At 33.4% G+C, this 10,357-nt stretch overlaps 2 protein-coding genes across 4 annotated transcripts in view; both read left to right on the forward strand.

The window, feature by feature from the left end:
- atxn7l1 (ataxin 7-like 1) overlaps positions 1-5,936 on the forward strand; it is a 22,159-nt gene extending 16,223 nt beyond the window's left edge. For all 3 annotated transcript variants that reach the window (XM_016508599.1, XM_016508598.1, XM_016508600.1), the window contains 6 exons: positions 80-162; positions 256-500; positions 2,465-2,618; positions 2,737-2,858; positions 4,058-4,691; positions 5,415-5,936. In XM_016508599.1, coding sequence (XP_016364085.1) covers positions 80-162; positions 256-500; positions 2,465-2,618; positions 2,737-2,858; positions 4,058-4,691; positions 5,415-5,432 — 1,256 coding nt within the window. In that variant the 3' untranslated portion in view covers positions 5,433-5,936. The remainder of the gene's footprint in view (positions 1-79; positions 163-255; positions 501-2,464; positions 2,619-2,736; positions 2,859-4,057; positions 4,692-5,414) is intronic.
- Positions 5,937-6,005: 69 nt separating this feature from the next.
- The window catches only part of LOC107705332 (zinc finger protein 800-like), a 15,292-nt gene continuing 10,940 nt past the window's right edge, over positions 6,006-10,357 (forward strand). Inside the window, exon 1 of the mRNA XM_016508585.1 lies at positions 6,006-6,423. The gene's annotated coding sequence lies outside the window, so the exon portion shown is untranslated. The remainder of the gene's footprint in view (positions 6,424-10,357) is intronic.

Consider the following 10,357-nt stretch of genomic DNA (forward strand, 5'->3'; position numbering starts at 1 on the left):
ATATATATATATAGTTAATAATATAATAATATAGTTATTTTCAGCCAAATATGAAGTCATATTCTGTTTTGTTGTGCAGGGAGAGTGTTTGATCCTAATAAACACTGTGGGGTTTTGGACCCAGAGACAAAGCGGCCTTGCACTCGATCTTTAACCTGCAAGGTTGGTATCGTCACTCATTAGTGTGTAATTTAATCATCTCTATCCACTGAGGATTGTGGTGGAGTTTAAAGTGTTTGTTTGTGTATGTTGTAGACTCACTCTCTAACCCATCGGCGAGCCGTCCCGGGACGGAGGAAAGACTTCGACATCCTTCTAGCGGAGCATAAGGGACGGGCAAAGGAGAAGGAGACGGGGCAAAAAAAGGATGTTCAAGCAGGCAGCCAATCAGTGCAGGTCACACAGTCACATGACTCGGCAACCAGCCTATCCACAAGCTGTACCAATGCCAAGACCACGCCCACTCTCAAACCGCAGCTGGCCAATTCACACTTACACGGGTACGTATTGCTGACTACAAGACTGTGCAATTATTTTAATGTCTAGGTTGTTAAAATATTCAAAGCATGTTTTCCATGTTTTATTTATGTGCATTATTTATAATACGTATAAATAAACATTTCTCATATTTTCCTACATAATTTTACAAAAACATTTTATATTAAATATTAGATATTTAACATAAATATTTTGTAATATTAAATAATATTAATATTTGTAGTAATATTAATATTTTTTTAAATATGACATTTTTAAGTGATGGTGCACTTTGAATAGTTGAATCAGAGTTCTGAATTCATTTATTGAACTGAACTGTATAAACGGATTCACAGATTTTAGTTTTATACTGAACTAAAATAAAATATAAATATTATCACTATCATATATCTTGTCATATTATAATTATTGTAGTATGATGGTGAATAATTATTAGAATGTCAACTTTAAATGAAAATTAGAAATGTTGCCTTGGCAACTAACTAAAATAAAATAAATTTAAGTAGAAGTACAAAATTTACTGAAACTGAAAAATAAAAAACCGGACAATATCAAAATAAAATCCAATTCATAATATTAATAAATAAAAGAAATGAAGTTAAATAGAAATATAAAAAAGGCACAAGTACATAACAAAATAACTAAAAACTAAACTAAAATGAAAAAAAAAATAATAATAATTCAAAACATTAATAAATACTATAATGGTATATAAATTTGGTCAAAACTCAATGCATTCTGACATTAGCATAATTAATTAGTGCATTTTAATTGACTAAAAGCATATAATAAATGTTTTTATATATGTAGTATTTAAATAAACATGATATAGTAATAAAATATTATATGCTATGTATATAAATCTATTTTCTTACACACACACACACACACAACGTATAAATAAACATTTCTCATATTTTCCTACATAATTTTACAAAAACATTTTATATTAAATATTAGATATTTAACATAAATATTTTGTAATATTAAATAATATTAATATTTGTAGTAATATTAATATTTTTTTAAATATGACATTTTTAAGTGATGGTGCACTTTGAATAGTTGAATCAGAGTTCTGAATTCATTTATTGAACTGAACTGTATAAACGGATTCACAGATTTTAGTTTTATACTGAACTAAAATAAAATATAAATATTATCACTATCATATATCTTGTCATATTATAATTATTGTAGTATGATGGTGAATAATTATTAGAATGTCAACTTTAAATGAAAATTAGAAATGTTGCCTTGGCAACTAACTAAAATAAAATAAATTTAAGTAGAAGTACAAAATTTACTGAAACTGAAAAATAAAAAACCGGACAATATCAAAATAAAATCCAATTCATAATATTAATAAATAAAAGAAATGAAGTTAAATAGAAATATAAAAAAGGCACAAGTACATAACAAAATAACTAAAAACTAAACTAAAATGAAAAAAAAAATAATAATAATTCAAAACATTAATAAATACTATAATGGTATATAAATAATACAAAACTAACCATTTTTATTTGTCTATATTGTGTGCATAGAATGAGTTTGGCCCTTTAGAATCAAACTTACCAACTATATCATTTTTTTTTCTGCTGAAGTTTAAAATGGGATAAGAAAAGATTGTTTAACTAGTATAAAAATGACACGTTTGATAGGAAACTTAATGGGCAAATAAAAAGCGCATTTAAAATCATTGCAATATTCACATCTTGCCCGATTTTTAAATTGCCAGAAAAATGTTGAAGTACTAAAAATACATGAACGCTAAACAGAAAAAAATAATAAAAAAATGACAAAAGCACATAACAAAATTATCAAAACAAATGAAAATAAAAATAAATAAATAAAAATAAATAATAGAAGAGTATATGATAATACTAAAATATAACTTTAAATGATTAAAAAAAAAAATCTGAAAAATGTTCATCCTCGAGTTTCATCAGTCTTTTATTTGCAGCTCTGCACCCGTTCCTCCTCCTGAACCCACGCTCAGCTGGCAGCAGTGCAGCGGAGACGCACATCTGTCCAGCGATGAAGGAGAAAGCGACCTCCCTGAGGAGTCTGAGAAGCTGCTGTGCCACTATTCTCCACAGCACCCGCGAGCCATGAGCGTGAGCTGCACCAAACCACTACATTACAACATTTGGGACCCTGTATATTACTGTATATGCGTAAAGCATTTTAAAAATGGAGTAATATAAGGTGAAAACCCATTCTCTCCTGTCTTAGTGCTGTGCGTTCAGCAGTCGGTTGATGGGACGGGGGCACTACGTGTTCGACCGGCGGTGGGACCGGGTGCGGCTGGCGCTCCACTGCATGGTGGAAAAACACGTCAACTCTCTCATGTGGAGGTGAGCGTCCCGCATGGCCCACAGCTACACGCTTGTCCATCCGCTCACACAATTATTGCTTATGAATTATGCATTTATGGGTGCATACATTCAGTTCACTTTTCCCATAATAGGGTGAATCTGTGTATAGTAGGGGTTGTATTTCACCCCAAAATCACAAGAAAAAAATATTTTGCGTTAAGAAAATAAGGACTTGTCACAGTAATTTTTTTATTTGGACATTATTTTCATTAACAGTTAATCTATTATTATTATTATTATTATTATTAATTATAATACAACAATTTATGTTTAATAATGCCATAGGAATATAGCCACCTTAAAATGTTGCAATGCAAAAATCTTTCTGATCTTCAAAATAGGCTTCATCTGCAAAATATTATTTTCACCCAAATATCATAAGAAATTAAATATATTTTGAATTAAGCAAAAAACCTGATCAAGATTTTTGTCTGCATTCTGACATTTTTTTTCATGTTGTTTTATTTTTTTATGACATTATTAAACAAATCATTAAACATAAAATTATTGTTTTTATTAATAATAGTTTTTTAAACATCATTAAACTGAGTAATGTCATTAAATATGATTGTATGATAAATATGATAAATAATTCTTAGTAAACATGTTTATGGCGGTTAAGCATATTTACAAATAATAATTATTTTTTTATTTTATTTAATATTAGTTAAATTAATAATTAATATTATTTCCAAGCTAGAAAAAAATAATAATTTGATTTATTATTCTGTAATATCTGAATATAAACACAATTAATGTTTAATAATGTATAATAATAATAATAATAATAATGTATATTAAATAATAATCATACAGATTTAAATAATAAATATAAATATATATAAAAAATAGCCTCATTAAAATAAAATTGCAATAAAAAAAAAAAGACTTCATTTTCTTTATGCAAAATATTATTTTTCTTTTTTTTATTTAGGGGTGAGATATGACCAAGATGTTTTTTGGTGAGATTTAGTTTTTTTGGTGAGGTTTGTTTCATAAGCCTTTAATGAATTAAATGAATGTTAACCGCTTCAGTTCAGCTGTGTAGTTTTAGTACTCGAATGACTTTACAAAGGCTCAAAACGTTTTCTTTCACTCAGTGAACACACGACATTTAGGTTAATGTGCCACGCGGCTTCCTACCACACACTGGTGATGTCATATCCTGTTTGTCACAGGAAAGTCCCCCTAGCGGTGGAGAGCATGACGAGCTCGACTGAAGTTTCTCCTCTCGGCTCTCCGTTCGCCCCCAACCACGCGCTGGCTGCTCCTCTGGACGGTGTCTCCATGGTCTCGTACTCCACCTCTTTCTCTCATAACGGCGCTGGGGTTTTCTGCATCCGGGACCCCGGACCCGGACCCAGACCGCAGCAGAATAAACCGGCCAAGCCGCCCAAAGCCTCAGGGGACGGAACGGGACTTAAAAAGCGGAAAGCGCCTCCGGCCTCTGAGTCCCGAAAGAGCGGGAGCAGCGGGAACAGCTACCATCTGCCGCTGGGCGCGGCGCACATCAGTAACGGGACGGCGGCCCTCAGCGTGCGGGCCAAGCCGCGACCGGGGGCCCCGGGGCCGAGGGAGCAGGACAGGTACAGGAGCGTGGAGCTGTCCCTCCCGCAGGCGCTCACCGGGGATCACGGGGGCGTCTCGTCCCACAGCCCGCTGCCCTACGGATCCTCCGATGGGAGGAAGAGGAAGAGCTCTGGCTCGAGCGCCAGCAGCGACAAACCCAGCAAAAGCACCAAATCCACAGCACTGGACGGCATCTTCAGGAAGAGCAGCAGCGGTTCGCCCCACAGCGCCCTCCCCAGACAGGTAAAACATGTTAAAAATGTAGTACCGTGTCTTTATAGACCGATTGAGATAGACCGATTTTTTGCGTGTGTGTTGATTTCAATTTATTGTATTTATCCACTGAAAAACACTCAATATGACATAAGATATATTAAAGAATAAAATATTATAATAGAAACATAAAATATTAAGGAATTTCAATATTGTAATTTTTAGGCCTGGAAAAGATTTATAATTTTTTTAATAGTATTCAAATTTTTTTTGAATATATATATTTTGAAAATAAAAATATTATATATATAAATATATGTAAATGAATGATTATTTATTAAAATAATATGAAAAGTTGTGATTTTTCAAGCATACACATATTCTCTATATATGTTTTTTTTCTACCCTGGAAAAGAATTACAATATTATATAATTATTATATTTATTATTATTTGTTATATTTTTATATTAATAATATGTTATATTTTTATATTAATAATAAGTTATTTACAATCATGCAATTTTTCTAGTGTCTACATTTTATTCTAGTGTACTATATATTTTTTCTAGCTCATAAAAGATAGTAATCTAAAATTTTTTTTTTTTCAATATATATTTAATAATGTTTTTCAAAGTTTTGAATCATGATTTTTTTCTAGTATGAATATATTTTCTATTATATTTTTATGCACTAGAAGAAGAAATCAGAATCTTTGCATATGCAAACCTTCTAACCACCGATGTGTTTTGTAGCCCAAGGTCCCTCACTGATGCAGTGTGAGTTTGAGAAGAGCTTGGGACGTCCTGTAGACGCGGGACGCCAGCACTGTGTCTGTCCTGCCTTGATCCCACTGCTGCCTCTACGGTTGAGTCGCGTCCTTTGCGTCCTCCTTTCCTACAGGGCTTCTTCCGTTCTGTTCCCATTAGGAATAAACGCTTCATCTGCCAGTTTATCGAAGAATGATTTCTCACGTTTCCTTCAGTCTCATGCAGATTCAGATTTTGATTTAACCAGTACACAACACGTTTCAGACATTCAGCGATATGGAGTTTTATTTTTATTTTCACGTAGATGGGGACAACATGAAGGAACACCCTTCAGACTCAGCCATGTCGATCTAAAGTGCACTTAATTTCAAGTCTGAACTACGTAAAAAGGAGGGTTTCAAACAAGGGAATATTTTACAGACGCTTTTTCGGCAAGTTGTATTTTTCTAAATTGGATGAATTCAGGTTTTTGAGTATTTGTTTTTGACACACAAGTGTTTGTCGATTAAAAAAAAAAAAAAAGAGGCCAGGACTGACACCTCTGTGGTAAAGCAACTTTAACCGGTGATGAATTTTGTATAATAATTTATCCTTTATTAATTTTCTAACTGACCTGATTAGTGCTTCACACGTTGAGCAGAAGTATATTTGTATGCCATTTTAAAGGTTTAAAGTATTATAGAGACCCTATTGTTGGAAATGTGTGTACATATCTTTTATTATAATTGTTTTGTTTTGTATTTATTGTTTGTTTCTCTCAGAGGTTCAAGGATTTAGTGGTTACTATCTTCCTCAGTCATATGTATCTTCATAGACCTAAAGATGGTTGGTTATGAAAGGGCCTTGCATCCTTCGCATTTTCCATTTATACTCTCTGATTATGTTTTTAAGGAATACTAACTGAAATGATGATGTGCCCACAGGATCCCAGTCTTTCAAGACTTTTCTAGAGGAAAGGTACATGGCTGTGAGCCAGTATTGGCAGTCGGCCCAGGTCTGTTGCCAATTTTGTTTTTTAAAGATGTTGTTAGGTCATACGTGCCCCTTTTATTGTTTGACCATCAGAAATGAAGACCTTCTCAAAGAGTTAACGGAGAAATGTTTGCTGTTTACTCTCTATTTACACTACCGGTTTATTTTTATTCAGCAAGGACTCAAAAGTGGCATTTATAATGTGACAAAAAAATAAACTTAATATTCCTCAAACAATCACAGTTTCCACAAAAATATGAAGCAGCACAACTGTTTTCAGCATTGATAATAATCAGAAATTTTAAGCATATTAGAATGATTTCTGAAGACTGGAGTAATGATGCTGAAAATTAAGCTTTGCATCACAGGAATAAATTCGATTTTAAAATATATTCAAATAGAAAACAGCTATTTTAAATTGTAATAATATTTCACAATTTTACTGTTTTTACCGTATTTTTTTATCAAATAAATGCAGCCTTGGTGAACAGAGACTTCTTTCAAAAACATAAAAAATCTTACATATCCCAAATTTTTGAACGGCAGTGTAAGTGTTCCTGGCCTAATTTTGCATAATTTTTAAGCATTATAATAAATGATATGGCAATAATGTGTCACCATGATAACTTTTAAAAAAGAAAGTCCCACTGAATATTCAGTTTTACACTGAAATTGCAACAGTAAAATGGATTGTAAATGGCATTTCATGTTGACATCAAAGGTGAAGTGCAAAGAATTGCACAGAATTGCAAAATAATGATTATTTCCAAACTGGTTTCCAGATCAGTGTGGTTTTGCATTGAGACGTTTTTTTTCATAATTTACAATTCAGCTCCATGTCCTCTTGTTTAATCTCTGAGAAGCTCTTCATCACTAGCATAAGAATCTTAATATTTAAAGGAACAGTTCACCCAAAAATGAACATTTTCTGAAAATGTACTCACCCTCAAGCCATTTAAGATGTAGATGAGTTTGTTTCCTCATCAGATTTGGAGAAATGTAACATTATATCACTTGCTCCTCTGCAGTGAATGGGTGCCGTCAGAATGAGAGTCCAAACAGCTGATAAAAACACAGTAATCCATGATGGATTATGGACTTGTATTTTAGTCGAAGCAATGGTTTTAATTTAAACATTTCTTAATGTTGGATTTGTTTCTTACAAATACACAGTTTTTCACTTCACAAGATGTTAATTGCTGGACTGGAGTGGTGTGGATTACCTGTGGATTACTGTGATGTTTTTATCAGCTGTTTGGACTCTCGTTCTGACGGCACCCATTCACTGCAGAGGAGCAAGTGATATAATGTTACATTTCTCCAAATCTGATGAGGAAACAAACTCATCTACATCTTAAATGGCTTGAGGGTGAGTACATTTTCAGAAAATGTTCATTTTTGGGTGAACTGTTCCTTTACAAGCTACCTCTTCTAGGGCACAGTTTAAGCTGAAAACAGCTTGGATCTGAGATGAGCTTCGCACGTGACTATATGTAATGCGTTTTATGATGAAACAGTGTCATTTATCTCATCATGTTGTTCAATTCGGAAAGAGGGAAAGAGGGTTGTTTTCCGAACAAGCGTATTTACAATTTCTTTCAGTGTGGATCATAGAGGAATGTTTGTTTACTCCATCAGATCTTTACTCTAGCCCACATATGAACTCCTGACCTGCTCTGGATTTCCCAAAGCTCAGCAGCCCTTCAGGCTAGAGGTAGATGCAGGAGGGGAGTAAAACATCATCAGCGGCAGGGCTGAAGTGGTAAATGAAGAATGTCGCCAGTGGGGGGTTTGATCACAAATATCTCCAACATAATGTCAGAAACTTTTCTGCGATCATTTATATAAAAGCGTGCGACTACTTTCCGCCCGCGCTTTCATAAAACGTATGATTTAGTTTATTGTTTACTGTTCACAACATAAGGAATGAGGGGCTGAACTTTTAACCTCAAAGCAAAATTCAGAAATATAGAATTGCACCGCTATAGTAGCTGTGCTTCAGAACTGTGGAGGCAGTTGTTAGTTTCCTTAGCACATATTTATCTCTTCCCACAATACAGACCAATAAAGAAAGTCTTATCATAGGCAGCAAGTGGCATATTTGCAGCTTAAGAGCTTTGGTAATTTTTAATTAGCCTGAATTAGCTGCAAATCACAAAGGAGCCCACACGTTGTCTCTGATTGTGTTTTAATGTTCATCACGGCCGTTGCCTTGCTGCCAATGCGAAACTGTCCGTAGGTAAGCTACCAGAGCTAGAAACCAACCCCGGATCCCTTCCACACCATCTTTTATGTGTGAAGTGCTTCTATTTGGATTTGGCGCTGTAATGTTTTGAGGTCAAGCGGCGGTGAAGTTCCCCCAATCCACACCGAGTCTTTATCATCACGGAGAAGAAAACTGCCTGGATGAGGATGTTCGGTTACATGTTTTGTCTTTTCCCATTGCACGTCAATCATTAGAGATTATTCTATGGAATTACTGACATGATAATATATATATATATTTTTCAGAATAGCGTGAAGGACCACTTAAGTAAACCGAATGAATCAGAATGTGAAATTGTAATGCAGTCAAGATCTGATCATGGTACCGCAAAGTTTTGTCTGAACTATTCCTTTAAGGAGCCACAACTCCTGTAAAGATCCCTTTTTGCGCTTTTTTTTGGATTTGAGTACTATTTTATTTATAAAAACTATTGATATATGAATTTATAAGGAGAAATAATCATGTATAGTTGTTCTGACTGTGCAAAGACAATACGCTCTGTGAACCCAGCTTGTGTTTGCTGTGACGGCTCTTTACCCCCAATTATTACCGTGTTGCCTTGCTGCCAATGCGAAACTGTCCATAGGTAAGCTACCAGAGCTAGAAACCAACCCCGGATCCCTTCCACACCATCTTTTATGTGTGAAGTGCTTCTATTTGGATTTGGCGCTGTAATGTTTTGAGGTCAAGCGGCGGTGAAGTTCCCCCAATCCACACCGAGTCTTTATCATCACGGAGAAGAAAACTGCCTGGATGAGGATGTTCGGTTACATGTTTTGTCTTTTCCCATTGCACGTCAATCATTAGAGATTATTCTATGGAATTACTGACATGATAATATATTTTTTTTTTTTTCAGAATAGCGTGAAGGACCACTTAAGTAAACCGAATGAATCAGAATGTGAAATTGTAATGCAGTCAAGATCTGATCATGGTACCCCTTTTTGACCTTATGGCTCTTTCTTTTGGTCCAACAGTGCCACAAATCTGTGTACTACAGTTCATCGACAGGAAATGTTGAACTGTAACTAAGCTATGAAGTACTATTATTATACAGTAGGTCCTTGTAAACACATCCCTCTTGTAGAAATTAAGGAATGTCACCATGGCATAGCAGTGCAATTTTTATTTATATATTTTTATTTTCTCTCTTTTAATTTTATTTTTAAAATTTTTTTATTTCTTTATTTTTTTATAAATATAAAATAATAATCCATATTATTATTATGGAAGCCCATTTCCTTCACGGAATTTAAAAAAAAAGGTAATTGTGTTTTTGTTTTTTTTTGCAATTCTGACTTTTTATCGTAATTCTGAGTATATATATATCTCACAATTCATATTTTGTTTCTTGCAATTTAGAGAAAAAGTCAAATTGCGAGATAAAAACTAAAAAATCGGACTTTTTGTCTTACAATTCTCACAGTTCTGATTTTTCTTCTTGCCTTTGCGAGTTTATATCTTGCAATTCTGAGAAAAAAGTCAGAATTGTGAAAAAAAAATGTTGCAGTTATGGGTTTCCATAATATATATATAAATATTTATTTGAATATTTTTAAGTTTTGTTTGTTTTGTAGTTTTTAATTTTGCTTTTTATTTTTTATTTCTATATTTTTATATTTACTTTTATTTTTGTAAAAAAAAAAAATTGTAGTTTTTAATTTAGCTTTTTTTATTGTTTTTTTTTTTT

This window comes from Sinocyclocheilus rhinocerous, unplaced genomic scaffold (assembly GCF_001515625.1).
Source record: "Sinocyclocheilus rhinocerous isolate Xijiao unplaced genomic scaffold, SAMN03320098_v1.1 scaffold1526, whole genome shotgun sequence".
NCBI lineage: Eukaryota > Metazoa > Chordata > Actinopteri > Cypriniformes > Cyprinidae > Sinocyclocheilus > Sinocyclocheilus rhinocerous.